The sequence below is a fragment of the Nymphaea colorata genome, chromosome 2 (assembly GCF_008831285.2).
Source record: "Nymphaea colorata isolate Beijing-Zhang1983 chromosome 2, ASM883128v2, whole genome shotgun sequence".
Classification (NCBI taxonomy): Eukaryota; Viridiplantae; Streptophyta; class Magnoliopsida; order Nymphaeales; family Nymphaeaceae; genus Nymphaea; species Nymphaea colorata.
The window spans coordinates 32,024,612-32,044,799 of NC_045139.1; the positions used below are offsets into that span (position 1 = coordinate 32,024,612).

Below are 20,188 nucleotides of genomic sequence, written 5' to 3' on the forward strand. Positions count from 1 at the left end.
ACAAATTCATGGTGTAACCCGTGCATCTTCCAGAGATAAATTCCAAATTCTTGTTAGAAAGATAAATATGCGAAATCTTCAAATACCTTATATCAGAACTATTTGGTAGTTGTGATTGGATTTTGATCCCCAAGAGATGAAAGCTTATCATGTTACATTCTTTTTTTTTTTTTCAATTTGCATTTGAAATGACGCCATTATGACAATGTTTATGACAGCCAAGGGCAAGAACCGTCAACCCTTCGTCATATTCGATCCATGTCAGTATATCGAGTTCTCTTGGCAGTATAGATCATGGTTCAAACAGTGCTCTTGGCAACATAGCTCATGGTTCTGCGCTGCATTTTTTGAGCTCTTCTAAGAGCCCTCTTGGCAATATAGCTCAAGGTCGATGCTTACACATGGTCACTACCATCTGGTTTCAACTCTTCATACCCTCGCTTCCTTTTCACAGAAGATGCATATTTGCTTCATGTAAGCAACTGCTATATGCAGCTAAGCTGCCCTGACTGGAGTTACAGATTGATGCACATAGCAACCGCCTTTTTTTCTGCTATCTTCCATCTTCATTCTGAGTGTTTATCTACTCAATCATAAACAGACAATATATGCACTCAGAAAATAATTTGATGGCTAATTCCACCCCTTGCCAACTACGTATCACGATCTCCCTGGCAGTGCAGGAATCAGTTCTTTGACCTCGCCATCAGTTTCACTAAGGCAAGCAGGCCGTGTTGCCCCATAGTAGAAGAATGCCATTATCTTAGACAGTTCATCTGCATTTGAGATCACTACCACAACAAAGAAGGAAAATATTATGGGGTGCCAAAGCCCTAACATCTACTAAATTTAGATGTCTCAAACTTTGTTTAGGGTTAACATGAAGCTTTTCCTGAATTGTGTGTATTTGTGTGAAGGGAAGATGAAACATAGAGCACACTATGGCTATAAGAAAAATGTTCACCTGTCTGACGATAGAATATTTTGCCAGCTTTGGTAAAGAGGAGTTCAGGGAAGGTAGAGATCTTCAAAGCTGCAACGAGGTCATCCTCTACAACAGCATCTATGGCGACACACTGTAAAGTGGCCCACCATGTTAAGCTATGTAAGCTGAATTAAATCAAAGAGTACATGACTTCCATTTCTCATAAATTGCATGAACAGTTTGACCTTAAACCTCTTAAGCAGAAAACTTAAGAGCGACATCATATATACTGGACTAGTAGGACCAAGGCATCGCACAAGCATATGAAAAGAGTCCAGCACTTGATAAGAGTACAAGACAAAAATCGTTTTGGGGCATCCTTGCAGAACAGAACATAAATTTTAGTGGACTAAAAGGGTACTTTTTATATATTAGTACAGAAAAGTGCATTCATCATTATGACATTATAAAACAAAAAAATTGAAAATCTAATGCCCATTTTCTTGGAGAACTAGCATAACATGAGACAGAGTTCAGTGGATATCCCGTTTATAGATTAGTATCAAAAGATGCGTTGATTGTCATGGAATGAACAGCTAAAAAGTTAATATCTAAACATCATGTCATGTCCACTTTCTAGATTGTCTCTCTAATGCAGCTCCCTCGTTCATGTGCCCCTTTGAGACAAAAATGAACAGGCAATATTTACATATTTTGTGTGGTTGTCATCAATTACAAACATAAAAAAACCTAATGTGCACTTTACCATCTTTGAGCAGCTTGACTTGACACTGCCACAGAAGAGGCAAGAAATACTAATAACAATACTGCTGTTCCGGACAGAATTACTAGCTACAGTATTGCAAATCATGTTCATATCTAGACCCCATTGTAAGTTAAATGAGAATTGGAACTATTTGGTATCAATAGCATCTTAATCACACAATTCTTGGTCCCATCTTTTCCATTACATTAATGCACCTTCAATACGGGAGATTACTACTCACTTGCCTTTGGTTTCCCAAAGCTAAATCTTTAACCATTTGTAGTTAACAAATCTATGCAATGTATTCCTGTTCCCTTTCCTAGTTTGATATTTGATCTCAGGATCGTTCTAGCTTCTTAAACCATGAGATCTCTTTCTAAATCTTGAAACTGAAACATCTACAATTCCATATTACAAACTCACCAAGGTATGTTTTCACCATGCTCACATAATGATATCATAGTGTTTTCTCCTAGATAATCAGCATATACAAAGGGTAAGAAACCATGATTGATGCTACGATGGTCTTACAATGAAGAAACACAGAATTACAACCATCCAAATCAAATGCATGAAAATCAAGTCCAGAACGTGGACACAAGCTAATTTAACTCCATGTGATTTCTAAAGCAGGTCCATGATGTTGAACTTAGAGAACCGATAAAGAAACACAATGATGAAAAGATATAAGGAGCAAGCTGTTCACAGCACAACTAGTTCACATTCATATACAAATCTCCAACAAACATAGAACTACCAAGCCAGCTTACTCTAGGTGAAGGTAATCCCGAATCCCAGAAAATTTGTACTGCCTTCTCCAAGTGATTTCTTGCCCTTTCGTTTTCCTTTGGCCTGCAATTGCATGACTTCTAAGTTCTAAGTAACATAACGAATGCACTGTATGAGAAACTTGTGCAGTCATATGAGCAGATATCCATAAATGTGAAAGGGCATGATCTCACTAGCATAAACATCACCAAACAACTAGCATATATTAAGTCCAAAAGCATCAGTTATTTATAATTTACTAAACTACATTTGATGATACTTTTTTTTGCTCTTAATTTGCAAAAACGCACAAACCTTTTGTATCGATTGTGAACAAGAATGATCAGCGGGCTAATGTCCTTGAAGACTGTCTCCTCCCATTCTTTGCTACTGATATCTTTCACTGCTCGGATATAATTATCATCGTGCCACTCAATTTCCTTTTCGCTGTCATAGTCTTCATCATCCTTCCTGACATTCTTTATAGTTACCTTATTAAAAAACTGCGACAAGTTGAATCCCCAGCCATCAGAATCTTCCGGCCAATTTGGATCCTCCTCATCAACAACAAGAGGGTATTCACTTAGAAGCTGTTCCATCAGCTTTTTCTTCTCTTCAGGTCCACGTTCTTCCTCTACACTAGGATTGGCATCAATAATTTGACGTATTTTCCTCCTCATCTCCCACCTCTCTTTTTGATCTATAAATGGTCTGTCATCAATGTCATCATCTTCATCACTATCTTCTTCTTCTTCGCTGTCACCACTTTCCTTCCTCCGGTTGTTGCAAACTTCTTGCCCAGCATCTCGATGTTCAGCAGCATCTATCTGAGAAGACTGCACCACAAAACTATTCCTTGCCAAATGCTGCAACATGAAAATACTACCTCAGAAAAAGTACAAGACGAACACTCAATTTTTTTCTTTTTCTTTCAAAGCAGTGTGAATTCCCAGCTGGCAGCGGAGTACCCAAGAAGAATGAAACGTGAATAGGGTCACAGTCAAGACGGCATATTTTTATCTTATAAGTGAGGATTCTGAATCAATGCAGGCTCTCCCCTTATTGCATTGGGCATGTTTTGAGTTCCACTTCAGATAAGGAATATAATGATTTCAAACTATCAATCACTCTGATGAATAGCTTGAAGGTAAATACCTGATCAATAGCATAAGTGCACGATTCAACTCTGGGTTCAAGTCTATCCTTTAAGCTAAGTTTGTATTTCAAGTCTCTATCTCGTAAAACAGGGACAGAATAAACCTGTAAGCCACAGAAACCTCCCGTTTTACGCCGACAGCATGCTAAACTGCATATCGAGTTCCCAGTGATTTTCTTGAGTAAAACTTCAAGAAACCCGCCTCCAGGGATTGTTATTCCCTACCTACCAACTAAGAGACTATCAGAAGATTTAACTGCCCACGTCTCCGCCACCCCTCGAAAACCACAACGCAACTCACACAGAAACATTTTACCTACAAAATAAGCTTTCAATCGCTCCTTACATTGTTGGGCATAGATATTCCCATGCAATCCCAGAAAATGAAACCCATTGCCATTTAATGCCACAAAAATTAAACCGTAATTCCCATTCAATCCCAGAAAAATGAAACATAAGAGCGTTGTTTGCGTGTGTTTTGTGTGTGAGAGAGAGCAGCAGAGAGAGACAGGAAGAGAAAGGAGAGGGAGCCCATAGCTACCTTTAGGTTGAGCTTCTTCCACAGTGGTGCCGGGTCAGCAGATGACTTGGTAAGACAGGCAGCTGCTGCTTTATCCGAGTGAGGAAGAAGAAGCCTGCAGACTCTCCTCGTGTCCGGTTTTTGGGGTAAAAAAGAGCGGCTGACGGCGGAGGGAGCTATAACCATGTGACCTTGAATCCACAATGGCTTTTGAAGAGCCATGTCCACAACAGTAGTCGTGTTGGAAGATCCCTGCCGGCTGCAAATATCGGTTTCCCCGGAAAGGTATCTTTTCCTTTCTTTCTCGCTCTACTCCTATTAAAAACCATAAGGTAACTTTTGAAGAAATGATATTAAATACTCGATACTATAATTCCCCTTATTTAATTGAGTACCTTTAGATGTACAGAAGTTCTAAGTATGATGACATGGAATTTTTTGTTCCAACACATTTGTTTCTTAATAGAACCTTTCATAAAATTTGAATTACAATTTCACCTCTACAGTGGCATACCATATATTAGAGCGAATTACAGTCAAAAATTTTTCTTAAGACAACTCTAAAACCACCATAGTCCGACTTTGAACAGGTTTTTTGTTATCGGTGTTCTTCCAAATTTTCCAGATGCTAATCTAAAAAGTGGCTGGTTCTACTGAACTAACAGTAAGTTCACCCAAACCTTGAAATAGCTTTGGACTGTCCTCAGTTGCTTCTCATGCTTTAGTTTCACAAAACAAACAATCTCCATGTCCAAGAACTCATGAATTCACATGCAAACACGCATATGTACTATATGAAGAGTTTAAGATGAAGGTCCACCATCTTTTTCTGCTTTAAAAATTCGATTTAAACGAAGAAAGCAGCGGCCTGTTATTGATTCCTAAAGTTTTAGGCACGAAAATTATATCATAGAATTGGTAGTTTGCCAAAAAATGAAAAATGTGACTGTTGTAACAGTTCAAGGCATAAGAAAAAATAAAATTATATACAGAGAAAAATTATAAGGAAGACTGGAAAAATCTTCCCTCTCGTCAATGTGAAAGCAAGTGGGTAGTTAGTTCAACTTCAAGGGAGATCAAGAGTTCAAAACTCGTGCTGGTGCAGAATAAGGCCGATCTAAGCTCAGCAATCCTGTTATTTTTCATAACAAGAAAAGGTCCTCATGCATCCCATATATACGAAGAAAAAAAGTTACATTCTCATTCAATTCTCATCTATTATTTCTAATTCGCTTTACAACTTGGTATATGATGTCTTTAGCCATTGCTTTTTTGCTTGCATTAACATCTAGGAATGTCGAATGTCGATGTGGACCGAAATTTGAATCTATACTTTACCATATCTGCCTTTTCAGATATCTATATATTATGTTTTGAATTAATGTTCCTTGCTGTCAAAGTAGAAACAAAAATATCATTATCTTTTAATGATGTTTTCATTTTGTCATATCTTACTCTTGATCTTGATCCCCTAATTCATGTGGTTTTCTTTGGAGACGGCACATTGGAAGGAATGGGTGTTTGAATGGCTTGTGATGCATTAGCAAAAAGGGAGTGGGATAAGTAGGTTCGGGGTTCCAACGGATCTGAAAATCTTTTATTGGGGTATCCATTTTCCGGGAGAAACAGATAAGATATCCCGACACATTGACATCTTGATACCACCAGGAGTAAGAAAAAAAATGGATAAAGGATCAACGGGAAAAAATTGGAAAGGAAAAAATTGGGTCTACGTCCACCGGATCACACCTATCAAGAAAAAATATTTTGTTTTAGTACGACCCGTAGTGACATATGAAATATCTGATAGGATAAATCTAGTAACGCTTTTCCCTAATAATGCCGTCTACATGAGTAGGCACACATTTTAATGTGAGCACCAAGAAGAGGCTAAAGGAGAGCATTTTAGTAGGGAGATCTTCTTATCGGAGTTCCCTTTCTCTCTTTCTCTGTCTTAAATTGTATGTATTTATTTATTTATTTATCTAAAAGAAAGCATAAGAAGAAATGTTTTTTTTATATAAATAAATATATAAAGACATAAAATTTAAGACGGAGGGAGGAAGAGGGGGATTAGAAAAAGAATATCTTTCTACAAAAGTGCTACACAGCCTGGCTGAGTCAAATAAACTCCTATCCACTCATGTAGACTATTAGGCTGGGCTCTAGTCTCATGTACCAGTTCCTTTCTTCCCTTCCGGTGGCTATAGGTTGGCCTTCAATGCCTATTTATCCCAATCGCCTCATTGCTAATGCATCACTAGCCACCCAAACACTCCTTCCATTCACCGTGTGGCCTTGAAAGAAAATCAGGCGAATGAGGTCCGAGAAGAAAAATTATATATATATATATATGTATATATATATATATATATATATATATATATATATATATATATATATGTGTGTGTGTGTGTGTCTGGGTGTGTGTGTGTGTATGTGTGTGGGTGTGGGTGTGTGTGTGTGTGTAACAACAGTGCTCTACAATTGATCAGGTGGAGGTTACAGGTTAATATGTATGTGAATGGTTTCAATGAAAAATTTTATGGGAATGGTTAAGATCATAGTGACAAATAATGTCTCGGAGTTTAAAAAAAGAGAAAATTACGGTAAACTTTTAAAAAACTAAAAATAAGGAGAAAATAAAATAAGTGAGAAACTAATAACACAAACATCACAAGATAGATTTGCAACAAATAAAAAATAGAAACTGAAAAAATGAAAAAGTGAAAAAAACATGTTAAAAACGCATTTAAAATGTATTAAAAACGCGTTCTTTCGTTTTTAATGTTTTTTTTAAACATGTTTTTTAAGTTTTAAACAGTTATCACGTTTTTTTCGCATTTTTTGGGAAATTTTTTTCTTTTTCTATGGTTAAGATCACTTTAATTTCAAAAATCACCAAAAATACACGGATAGTTGATCAAGATATTAGTGTTATAATATAAGTATAGCAGTAGTCGGGGCAACTGTGGGCTGACGTAGCCTGTTGCCCACACGAGCCTTTGAGAAAGCATTAAAGTAAATCCATGTGGACTCTTCAAATGTTCTTTGCTTGTAAAGTACTAAAAATAACATATTACATCCTTCATAACTATGTAAGCATTTTACTATTATAACCTAAACAAAACAAAAAATTATTTAAAAAATTTTTTGGTTTGAGATGAAAAGGCCTACCAAGTAGGGCTAGCTTTCTGCAATGGAGAGGAACATACGATAGGTTCAACCGTGAAAAGTTAAATAATAATAAAAAATAATATATATATATATATAAATATAAATGACATTTCTTTTATGTTTCAACTTACATATTTATATCTTTTTTTTATAATACATTGATATTGCAAAAATTTGAAATAGAAACTGATGGACCACTTAAATATCAAAAAACAATTATCAACAATAATATATAGGAATTGGATAGATTCCCCAAGACTAAGAGTGCAGCAGTTACCTAAAACAATTCTATGTAAATAAGGAAGAAGAGTATTCTCCAATCTTCACTTTCATTTTTCTCCACATATAATTTTATTTTTTTTAATTACTTGATTATTATGGTCAGCATTCCATGAAAAGCCCACTTGCTTCCACATTGGTGAGGGCAATTTTTTTCAATCTTCCTTATCATTTTTCTCCATATATAATTTTATTCTTTTTCTTTATTTAATTTCTATTATAAATACTCAATGAATACGACTGTTCACTTGTTTTTACCAATGTCAACAAAGTCTGTTTTTGAATGGAATCGGAAAGTTAGATGAATCGACAATGTGAATCAGAATCGTTTCTGAATCAGATTTGATTAAAGACGTATTTTAAATTTAAAAATTAAATTTAAAAATGAGTCAGGAAAAAGGATGAACTTTTTTTTTTCAAAAACTAAGATAACGCCACAAACTTTTTTATGGGGATTCTACACCTGCTGGTAATATTTTCTTTTTTTTTTAAAATTTATTGTGCAGCTCATTTTGTAAAAACAGAAGAAGGCGATGAGCTATTTGTATAGCTTTGGTCGTCTTTTTTTTAGATAAAATTTGACATAAGGTGGGTTGTTCGAGATCATAGTCACAAATAATATCTGAAAGTTTTAAATGATAAGGCTTTTGTCGGGTATAATGTAGTGAACTTGAAAAAATGAGAAAAAGAAAGAAAAAATACGGTAAATTTTTAAAAATATTAGAAAACTAAAAATGAGAGAGAAATAAAATAAGTGAGAAATTAATAACACAAACATCAAAATTGCAACAAATAAAATGAAAAAAAAACTATTTGGTATTAAAAAACTGAAAAAATGAAAAAAAAAACACGAAAAACACGTTAAAAATGTTTTTTTTATTTTAAATGTTTTTTAAAAAACACTTATTTTTTTAGTTTTAAACGGTTAATTTATGGCATTTTTTTTACTTTTTTGTTAATGTGTTTTTTGTAACTATGTTCCAGATGACCTTGAAAAGAGAGTGTAGAATCGGATTATTCAAAGAATCGCCCGATTTTCACCCGATCCTTTCCAAAACTCGCAAGATTTGTATATGCATTGAGTCGGCCTTCGAAGCAAATCGGAAAATGACCGATTTGAATTGGCCAATTCAGGCCCACTCTCACCGATTTTATTGACACTGGTTGTTTGGGGGGTTTTATTCAATCTTCTTCATCGTTTTTCTCCATATATAATTTTTGTATTTTTTCTTTAATTATTAATTCCTATGATGAAGACTCCATGAGAAGTATTTTCCCACTTGTTTCCACATGATTTGGTATACGAAGTGAGGTAGACCCTTGTTCATATAATCAACAGAAAATCAGAAATTGAATGAAACTTACCGATTCCTAATAATTAAACTTATGAGAATGAAAAACCTTCTATAAATCGTTGAACAGGTGCTTCTGATATTTGTGATTGAGGTCTCAACCGAGCTTAACTGGTAGAATTGGAAAAAGTAAATAAAACCAACCTAAGCATGATCTAATTAGGCAAATCAATTTCTTAAAAGGATGGGAGTTTATAATTCGAAACTTACTTGTGTTAAAACAAAATTGGTAAGTTCAGATCTCTGGCGCATATACATAAATTACCCAAGATCGAAAGCTATTTGATTATTTTCTCTCCTGAAGTAAGTTAGAAAACTGATTAATCACATTGCTTTCCACATAAAACTAATTAATAAGTTCCCTAGAAGCCTTATATATATATATATAGATATATATATATATATATATAAGCAGTGGACCTTCAAGGAGCTAAGGTGAGTTTAAAATAATAATAACAAAACAGAGAGATGAAAAACTTTTAAAGGCTTTGATTTGGGCAGTTAAGTACTATAGCTTAATCGAAAAAATGGCTTTGACTGTTCAGGTATGCACAGGCGCATTACATATTTTTCAACCCACTTCAAGTTAAAACTTTCTGATTTGGAATGGCGAATGTGTTATGGTATGCTGACATAAATGCATAACAAAGCATTATTTTGGGTTCGCCCAAGATTTTTGGAACTCATTCGTTCTTGCTTGCTGGAAAAAACCAATGCTATGGAATAATCTTATGAACAGAGTGGTTGGACGCCAATTCAAGTTTTGGGCATGAAAATGATGTCAAACACGTGCGTTCAAACCTTTCAGGAAATGCTTAATCTTGGTCCATAATTCTATTCAAACACCATGTGTTCCCCCCCAGTATGAACACAAGGCATCCACCAATAACAAAATGAGTGTAAAGCAAACAGATGTTGCTCCATATATTTTCCAGAATCTCCATCATTAAGGCAGTGTTGCTCCATAAACGTTATGGTGATTTGGTACAGACTAATATATCAAGTTGGGATACGAAAGAGCTTCGTGTCCAACCAGCGTACAACAATGAACAACTTGATACAAAATTTTCATCGGTACAAAATTTGAAGAAAGCAGAGATGACATAATCTCTCAAACTCGAACTGAAACGCCAACTGAAATTTGAGTAGGAAGGGTTGTCAAATATAGCTCACCTCATATTTCCCTCACGCAAAACATCAATCATATTGTAAAGCCGCTTGTCTGCCTTAGATTGCATCTGCGACAACATTTTACCCCTTTCAGATCAAAAAAATATTTAGAAGGGAAAAATATAAAAATAACACAGATCTGAGGGGAAAAGTAACCTTCTTAACCAAAAAGAAGGCAGCATCTATAGTGCCCTGAGCATAGATAGAACGACCACAGACATTATGCTGAAACTCGAAAGAAACACTGCAATGAAAATCATCATCAGCTTGGTAGATAGAACTACAATTCAAGTGCTAGGGTAAGAATTAATCAACAGAAAAGTTTAAAACGGAAAACACAGGTAGAACTTACGTGTTGTCAGGTGAAGTGAGATGATACATGTGAAATGCATGGCCACCCAGATGCTCCTCTGGGACCCCCACCATCTCAACCTGCTTTACAGGATCCCTGATCATTTGTATCTGGAAACAAGCCACAAGGTTACTGCTCGATGTCAAAATAATATCTGAGTGACGTTTTAAACAAGAGAAAGGACTCGAGTTTCTTATGAGATTGCTGACGAAGCCAGATGGCTAAATGCATTTAAGCTCATCATTAGTTAAACTAATAAAAAAGTCTGTCTCTAATGGAGCTCAAAGCAGGATGAGAGTAAAAGGCAACATGGCAGACCATCGCAAAAAGCAGCAACCAACAACCAGCTATCTCAGCAATATTAGTGTACAACCAACTCAAAGTCTTATAGGCCAAACAAAATAACGCTGCAAACTTGGGGGGAAAAACAAACCTGATCCACAGAAAATGAGACACCAAGCTTTTGAAAACAAGAAATGATGGCTTTAGCTGTTCCAGATGTGTCCAGTTTTCCAGCCTGATGTGACTCCATTACCTAATCATATAATTGCAAGTTGACATTACTTTATTGCTGGACTAACAAGTAAAATGTATAAACCCATTAACATCCCAAATTTTACTAGGCACTATATTTGGGATCAGAGAAGAACAACAGAGAAAGCAAAATCATTAAGACATGAATCCCATGGTACATTGAAGATTTTAAACCTGAAGAGAATAGCCTGTAAAGGCTCCAGGAAACTGTTCAGCTAGAATCTCCATAGCAGCTTGAAATGCGACAACCTAAGATGAAGAGTGAACAAAGTATATATTAGAATTCACCAATATGTCACAAGAGAGAGGATTTATTCTACTAAAGATAACCAATATGTCACAAGAGAGAGGATTTATTCCACTAAAGATAGTTGAGCCAAAAATTGAAATCACAAGAGAACTACATGCACCTGTTTTCCCATCTGTGGTGCAATCACTGCATAATTATTTGCATCTTTCACTGTCTCCATCAGTTTTTGCCTATCTCCACCAGTAGTACCCATGACAAAAGGTACACCAACTTTGCAATAGAGCTCAGCATTTTCTGTGTACATTATTTTGCATGCCAATCTACTTATCACTCATGTGGTAAATGGATCTAAGCATACGCAACATTTCCATACAGCCAAAAGACGCACATGTGTGTGTGTGTTTGTGTGGGTCTGTCTTCTGATAAAAGAACTATAACTACATCTTAATCATTTCCGTTGAAAGAAAATCATGTATCAATATTTTTGAAGAGAATAATCCACCAAGTGTCAAAAAAATCCATTTGCTCTTTCATGCGATGAGCAGATATGAGGAGGTTGTTACCATTAACTGCAGCAGGTATGGTGTAATCTGCCACAACTACTCCTGGATATTCATCAAGGATGGACTTAAGTATGCCCACCCTGTCAGATGGACCATGCAGCTGCACATCCGTTCCATTTATATGAACCACATTACCAGATTTTTCTGGACAAGTGAATGATGCAGGAACTAACTGAAGCCCTGCAGAAACTGCAGCTTCAGCCACGGCACTACCCATTTTGCCAGTGCAGTCATTAACCTGCCATGATCGAAACACAAAATAAACCTGTGAGACAGTCATAGTGGATGCTTGTGACCCCAAAACCAAAAGTTTAACAATCTAACTTCATATGAAGATTTTAGACAGCAACAACATTCTCTACAATTTCGGAGGGAGGTTTTATGGTTTTCCTTGAGAAAATCTTAGGAGTCCAGCAAACAAAAATATGAATCTGTGTTATATGTAATACATACACATGTATGTATACATAAGAAAGAAAGATTTTCACAGTTAGCACTAATATGCACCAACATGTCTCATCTAAACAACAAATTCGGATGATGAACATGCACACACATATATGAGTAGCTGTCAGCTCAACAACATAACTAACATTTATGATTTACCTTTCAAGAAAACCATTTTACATGTATCAGTTTGTGATTCATCAAACATGTAGATGGCTTCTGGTTGTGCATATACATACATGCGTAGACACATACTCTCTCTCGCTCTCTCTCTCTCTAATATATATATATTGTAGAGAGGTACACTGGAACCAAAAAGTGTACGTCTCGAGTGTACGTGTGTGTATGGATGAGAACAGTGTCATATCAATTTCCATCACCTACATGCCAAAATCACATGATTCAATGTCATATCAATTTCCGTATTAAACTTCTTGAAGGTAGACCCAACATAAGAAGCTAATTGTTCAAGTAATCAAGACTTACATAAATACACATCCAACTGTTCCAGATGACTCTTGCAGGATAAAGATCATGCTCTTCCATTGGCTTCAACCAGAAATTCCCTTAAGCTTTTCTCAACACTGGTGTACATGAGATATCATTCCATGTAATTCTAAGATACGGCTTAAGCATTTCACTGAAAGTGGTCCAACAGAACTATTAAATACAGAATTTCCTGTAAAATTTTTAAATTCTGATTTTTAATTGTGATGTATTGGTTTAAACTTTAAATCATTAATAACATAAACCTATCCACAGGATCCAATATCAAGTAGCAACTTGGTTTACCATGACGGCTGGCAAAAACAGCGAGAGAACCCACCACGAAAGGAAATTAAAGGAATCAGATAAAATCAAGAATGCGACATAAAGGACATAAGATATATAATTACATCCAACAGTACATCAAGAAATATAGCATTCTAAAAATGTAATGTTTCAGTAATTGATACTTACCATTATAGGAAAAGTTATCTTATGTGATGTTGCTGATGTTCTTTCTGAGTTTACACATTTCACAACTCCCACGTGAATTCGCCTTGGAACAGGGCTGGCACGGAAATGCTTGCTGCCTTGGCATGAAAGATTTCTACATAGACCGAGCTGCTTCTGGGTTGTGTCTTGAAAAAGAAGACGCGGATATTGAAGTGCAGTACCCATTAACTACGTTGATAAAAAAAAATGTTAGTAATACGAACAAATTTGGCACATGAGCAGGTCACAAATGCATTATCATGAAATTTTAACGAAGAGGAGAGAGATTTTTCAGTTCAAATGAAAAAAGAAAAACTATCAACAACAATTCTTTTCAGCAGAAAATGAAGAATAACGCACAAATGAGATCGACTTCCCGTTAAAGGGATAATATCATAATTTCTTGACATGATACCGAACCTAAAAATACCGAATGAGTTTTGCAAAATGGTTTAGTAATAACAAGAAAAATACTATATAGTGAAAACAGTAAGAGAATTAACTGAATGCACCTGAATTTTAGAATGCCCGCAATCAAGCATTAGCGAGTTTAATATCTTGTGCAATGTGGTCAACTTAGAAGCATTACAACATACAGGACCCGTTAAACAGACTCAATTCACCCAACAGTGGGGGGAGGATGATGGCATGGTCTGGGTCATTAGACACCAAGTCTTCAACGTGTGAAAATCCAGTTAACTGAATGAACAAACCATGGTTGGCAGAGTCGAAGGCGATAAAGAGAAGAGAACTTGATTGGTTCTTTGTAAAGTCTTTGAAAACAAAACATATGTTCAGCTAGTAGAAGAGTTGCACAACTAAAAGCGTTATTATGAAATCCATGAATCAAGATCTTAACCCTCTCACATTTTTCATGGCATTATCTTAGATGACCCAAATGTGGGTTCCACCCAAAGTTATCAATGGAATTATATACGTGAAAGTGTATGGAAAGCAAAAGTAAGATGCGAAGTACCTTAAAAAAATTTAGGAACCATCCGCTGAGCACAACGAAGTTGAAGAGTGAGAAGGGATTGGAACTTGTCGCAAAACAAGGGGATAAGTCCTTTCAGTGTGAGGAAATTGAGGAGTAAGAAGATGACGGAATCTATCGGCGGAGAAAAGGATAGGTCGCCGGAGAGGCACAGGGTGGGGACTTTGGAGAGAAGGGAGAGAAAAGAGAGCCGGAAGAAAAACGCGTCAGTGTTTTCCCGTTTTTAGGGTTTCAAAATATATATTTTTGTCCTCATGTTTGAAAAACCCACTTATCTTTTTTTGTTTTTGCTTTTCAATTTTCCAAAGGTAACTTTTTATCGTTTCTTTTTTTACACAAACACCATCCTTCATAAAAATCAGTTTCCCGAATTTCTATATTCAGCGTTTTTCTAAAGATATAAAGCTAACCAAACAAGAAACCAAAGGTATAAATTTTCTATAGTGTATTTTTTTTACAATAAAATGATGCAAAATTTGAGCATAGCTATTAATAACAAGTAATAAACAACTATATACCTTCAAACAGTCATAATTCAGAGTGCAAGTTTTTATAAATGTCATCTATTAAGCGTGGCAGAAGCACAAGTGAGCTCGTGTGGGCAATTGCCCATATAAAATTGTAGGTCTCTTTTTCTTGTCATCTGACTTATTTTTTTCACTGAATAACTATGAAATTATGTGAATACTTTTATTTTACACTGCCTACAATTTGCAGCTTATATTTGGGTGTTTGACAGGTACCATTTGGAACGGTATGCGGATCTTGCTTATCTACTTCATCTTCATATTTTTTGAGAATTTCTTGACTTGTTTTCAGGCATATATATATATATATATATATATATATATATATATATATATAATAACTCTAGCTAGCTATCCACAGTCACCCACCATCTAGCAGTACCATTCATCTGTAAAAGATACATAGTTGAGAGAAAAAAAAAAGTGTGGATTAATACTAAGTGATGCAAATACCGTTATTGGCTAACACGCCAAGGAACAACCAAAAAAAAAAAAAAAATCAATCTTGCTAGGTTGTGGCATCAAACTCAGGCTTGAGATTCCTGAGATTAAAATCCTTGTTAGACATACGCAAGCTCTTTTTGGGATATGCATGGACAGACCAGGAATTTTTTATGAGATGCCCCAAATTATGATTACAAAATTTTGACATGGGATAATTTTTCAAAATTTTGATATAGGATTAATAATTTTCTTCCTTGGCTCTGCTTCTCGCGATATGGATGAAAATCCTGCTATCCCATGAAACACAAGATCAAAGATTTTAATCATGGAGCTGTCAAATGCTACCTTAATAAAATGAGAGTCAAGCATGGTTATCATATGTTGCCTCCTTTCTATGAAGAGTCCAACAGTAATATTATATATATATATATATATATATATATATATATATATCACACATTTTATATAGTATTTACAAACCACAGTGTAGTAGAAGTGAACATATGTCATACATAATTACCCAGGACATGAACATGAAGTGCGACCTGCGGCAAATCAAATACAATGTGATCAAATCAAATAAACTAAGCAATGACTAACCAGTCTACTCTTTGAAGAGGTGAAAAAACAACAATCATACGGTTTACACTTGGGCAGTGAAAGTTTTATGTTTTTTCTTTTAGTATACAATGAAAATAACCAACACATTACCGACTTGTTATGATTTTTCAAAAGTTTTAAATGGAGGGAGCTTATCAGAATTGTGACGAGAAGAAGATCTAAGAGTTCACATTGACGACCAAGAAACAAAAAGAAGCACCAAAATTCTTCAAAAAGGAGAAAGAACTTCATCGGGAGGAAGGCAAACTGCAAAGAAACAATCTAACAAGAAAAATTGAAGCACATACGTGAATGATGAATGGAGCCCGCTGCTGCCGTGCTGCGAGTTCTCTCTGACTCTCTCCTCTTCTCTTCCGAGTCTCCGACCTCTTTCCTGCAGGCTGCATCTCTGACTCTCTCCTCTTCTCTTCACATAGCGGCTCGTCCAAAGAATTAAGAACTCAAAAACACGGGAATCAGATCATGAACAAAACATGTTACAGCAGGTTCTTCCTTATAAAGCATGGTTCCTACGCATAGATCCTGGCTAGCGCCAGAACTTCCAACATAAAACACAAAGATTCATAACAACAGATTATAGGCATATGCAAAGAGACATGCTTCCGGGGAAGAGACTTTCCCGTTCAGCTTATAAGCGAAGCACGAAAGAAAGCTTTAAACACACATAAAAACTTTCATTAAAAGCAGAGCATACTTACAAGACCAAGAACGTACTAGGCTCTGATACCAATAATAAAGGGGGGTCGGATTTTCGCACGAAAGCGCCGGTTCGCTTCTTACAACAGCATGGGAGTGGAGAAGAAGAGGAAGGGGAGCGAAGAAGAGAGAGAGACTCTAGCACTCGGAAGCAAGTGCTGGGAGGTAGATGGTGTGAGGATGTGTTGAAGGATGATGGATACAGATGTTGGGGTGGTGCTTTTATATGCACCGAACTTGAAAACAAATTACAATTTAGAAAATGAATAGGATTCCTTCCCGAACAAGCTAAACATAAACAAACAAAAGCAGTTACATTGGAAGAAACTCGAAGGTGGACAGCTATCGTGCGCTGGATGAGCTGGCAGTCGAACGTGTCCAAAAAGCCAAAAAGTGCTACAGTGCGCAACAGTTTTTGCCAAAGTGCTACAGTAACTGCTACAGTAGCCGCTTCGTCTTTTCTTCAATGGGAGCCACGTGTTCACTTTTTTGACGTGTGTAATATTCCTTCGTCTTTATTTCACGCAACGTTGCTTTTATTTACATAAAGAAGGTCGGCAACTACAACAATCTTCTAGAAGCGCCTCGAAACGATTTGCTTCAGGATGTGACCAAGAGCTTATCCTGTGAGGTGCGTCACAGGGTAAATTTTTATGCCGAAAATTTACAAACGTAAAACTCATATTTATCCTAGAGAGTTTTTCTAAGGTAGATTTTGAGGCGATGATCTACAACACAAATCCTATGTTTGACTTGGGGAATTTTTCCAAAGAGAAGTTTATCACGTTTCTTCTCAAACGGATGATGCTTACGTTTTACATGGGAAGCACTGTACCCATGGAAAGTTTAACCATGACTTACAAGGGTCAAGTTTTACCGGTCTTGACAAACGTTAGGCTGCAGGTTAAAGACTCAGCAGCTTCGTCCCTACTTTCCTCTAGTTGTTTCCAATTTCTTCTATAATTTCTTCCTCGTATTGTTCATTATTATCTCATCCTCCTTCATCACCAACATTTCACTCATCTTCATTGTCGTCTCTGTGAATGACTGCTCCGACATTTTGGTCATCACCGGTCCATTCTGCAGGGCTACTGTCATAGATTTGGTAGAAGTGTTCACAGAGGCCAGGGCTTATCTGTAAGATACTTTGGAAAGGCATGTAAAATTTCTTAGTAAGCCAAGTATCTGCTAGGAAGATGCGTGTATTTTTATCTTCAATTACCATACAAGTAGATCTTGTCCACTGGGCATGTTGGTCTGCAGCTATGGTATAAGCTCTCCAACGCTTTATTTGTGAATATACATCTTCAGTGATGAGAAGAGTTCGAAGAGTTTCTTCAAGAATACGGGTTTGCAGGGAAAATTGTGAAGTATAGATGTTGATTGTGATCTCATGTTTCGCGTCGCAAGGGTATTCATACGAAGGAGGAATAGTTTCAATGTCTAAATTAACATAGCCATAAGGCTTTATGTCAATGAAAATCAAGTTGTTTTACCTATTCTTCTTTCGTAACCAGTATTCGTTTTAAAAATCCTTGCTCCAAAAGAGTTTTAGGGAAAGTTTTATCCCCTGAATTTCTTGGTCCTGCCACTTCTTAAGGTTAAGAGTGGCTTGTATATTGGAAAATCCTTTTCACAGAAAGAACTTTCTTCATGTGGGTTGTGTCTATGTTTCAGCAAAGTAAATTCCAAACCAGGCTTTTTCTTCTTTGAATGTCGTGCCATGGTCCTTAAAAGATTCTGCATGTCAACCTGTTGTTTTCTTTTTGCCTTCATCACCAAATGATAGATCTGTTCTTTGACTAATGGGATGTTTGGGGGAACTGTTTCTCTTTTTTCTCCTAATTTCTTCTTCAACATGTTCTCTGATGAGTCTATTCTCTGTTTCTAGAGCTTGTATTTTCTCATTTAGCTCTTATTTTTTCTTTTTCTGCCAACTTATTTTTGCTTGGGCTGCTTTTAGGCTCCTTTCTAGGGTAAGATAAACATCCAAGCTTTGAGGTCGGAGGGGTATATGATCGAGGGAGAGTTCTGACAGAGTTTTGAACTGAAGTTGCCTGTTTTTCAAGTTGAGATGGTTGGCAAATAAAGAAATGATTTTTGGGTATGAGAGATTTCTTTTGTTTTGCCAAAGATTGTCTAGAAGGACATGATCTTTTAGATCAAGGATGAGGCCTTGAGAAGTTCGAAAGACCAAATTTGAATGAGGTGGGAAGATTGGTAATCATAGGTCTGGGTCAAGGGGCAACTGGTTTGTAGAGGCCATCTTGTCCTGTAATAAGAAAAATATCAAATGAAACAATGCATTCTACCTTGTCTATCGTGACTAATGTCTACATGCAGATGTGTCATTTGAAGTACGAGATGAAGATGTTTGAACTCTTTCTTGTTTCATGTCATCAACTAACTGTTGCATGCTTAAAACAATGTATAAAAGATCATCACTAACTTTTCTGATCTCGATGGAGAAAACTGGGTTAAGGTCATGTAACCTTACTCTGGATTGGTCGAGATAACTTATAATTTTATTAAGTCTTCTAATTTCTGATTCATAAACATCAATGTCTCTATTCATCTTTTAGCAGTCTACTTAACATATCGGCTAAACGATTGTTTTCTCCTTTTATGTGTTCAAATATTACTTTATAATTTTGGTTTATAAGCGTATCTTTAAAGGATATCCATCTTCTCTGACTTATTCTTTTCGAATCTTTATTTTCATAAAATTTTACAATAGCATCACAATCGGTCTTAACTATTATTTCTTTTTTGTTGAGCAAAAATAACCAAAAACTATTGAGCTCATATATTAATGCAAGAATTTCCTGATCTATGTTTCCATTCATGCTCATGTTTATACTCTGTTTTGGCTAAGGTTTTCAAAATATAATCCATATTCAGTGTAGGATTATTTGCTTGATTTCAGTTATTAATTTTATGATTTCAGTATTATCTTTATATTCTTGTAAGCTTCCTGGTTTACTCAAAATTATGGCTAGTTTGTCCTTTAGATATCTTTGGTTTTCTAATATGTCTTTAAAAATATTATTTCTTAAAGTATCAAATATGAGTTGTAAAAAGACCCGATTTTTAGTATTGTAGGATTCTAGGCTTTGTGCTAAGGAAATGTGTAGATCGGTTATACTATTCAGTTGTTGATACATAGGACTAGTGTCCTCATTATGAAGTAGATGTTTTTCATTTTGAAAATAACATGTATGACTAAATTGGTTGTTTTTTACAGTACTTTTAGACTTTTGGTATGGTTCTAAGTTGAGGTATTCTAGCCGATTCATATGGTGGTGTAATGGTATGGCAAACGTTCAATGTTCGTACCATTCGTTGTATAAATATTCTTCATAGTCTGAGTAGTCTGTGTAACTATCGTTTGATTGATAATGTGCATAATATTCTAACATATGCCATTGTTCCTCTATCCTATTATTAAACACTAATTGTTTTAATTTTTTTATAAATTTCTTCACAATTACAAACTTTTTGAGATATTTTATAACTTTGTTTCTAGCTATTTGTTTCACTTGTTTATTGTAAATTTGTGGGTTTGTTTCAGTTAGCATATTATATCTTTATGGTTTGGGTATATTTCAGGATTCAAATGTTCTATTCTATGCATATAATAAAAAGAAAATTCAGTGAACTAATTAAACT

General features: G+C 35.7%; 2 protein-coding genes across 2 annotated transcripts; both read right to left on the minus strand.

Annotated features, from left to right (window-relative positions):
• Positions 1–66: 66 nt before the first annotated feature.
• LOC116247100 (thioredoxin-like fold domain-containing protein MRL7L, chloroplastic) lies at positions 67–4,446 on the minus strand. The gene is made up of 5 exons (XM_031619060.2): positions 4,157–4,446; positions 2,775–3,325; positions 2,462–2,543; positions 965–1,076; positions 67–791 (listed from the first exon to the last, which is right to left on the minus strand). Exons 1-5 carry the CDS (start codon positions 4,355–4,357, stop codon positions 661–663), a joined length of 1,077 nt encoding a protein of 358 aa, XP_031474920.1. The 5' UTR covers positions 4,358–4,446; the 3' UTR covers positions 67–660.
• Positions 4,447–9,837: 5,391 nt separating this feature from the next.
• Positions 9,838–14,436, minus strand: LOC116247078 (probable 4-hydroxy-tetrahydrodipicolinate reductase 2, chloroplastic). The gene is made up of 9 exons (XM_031619031.1): positions 14,214–14,436; positions 13,220–13,426; positions 11,813–12,050; positions 11,410–11,543; positions 11,174–11,248; positions 10,899–11,000; positions 10,466–10,575; positions 10,270–10,357; positions 9,838–10,181 (listed from the first exon to the last, which is right to left on the minus strand). The coding sequence occupies exons 2-9, from the start codon at positions 13,421–13,423 to the stop codon at positions 10,113–10,115; spliced, it is 1,020 nt and encodes a 339-aa protein (XP_031474891.1). The 5' UTR covers positions 13,424–13,426; positions 14,214–14,436; the 3' UTR covers positions 9,838–10,112.
• Positions 14,437–20,188: the final 5,752 nt, after the last annotated feature.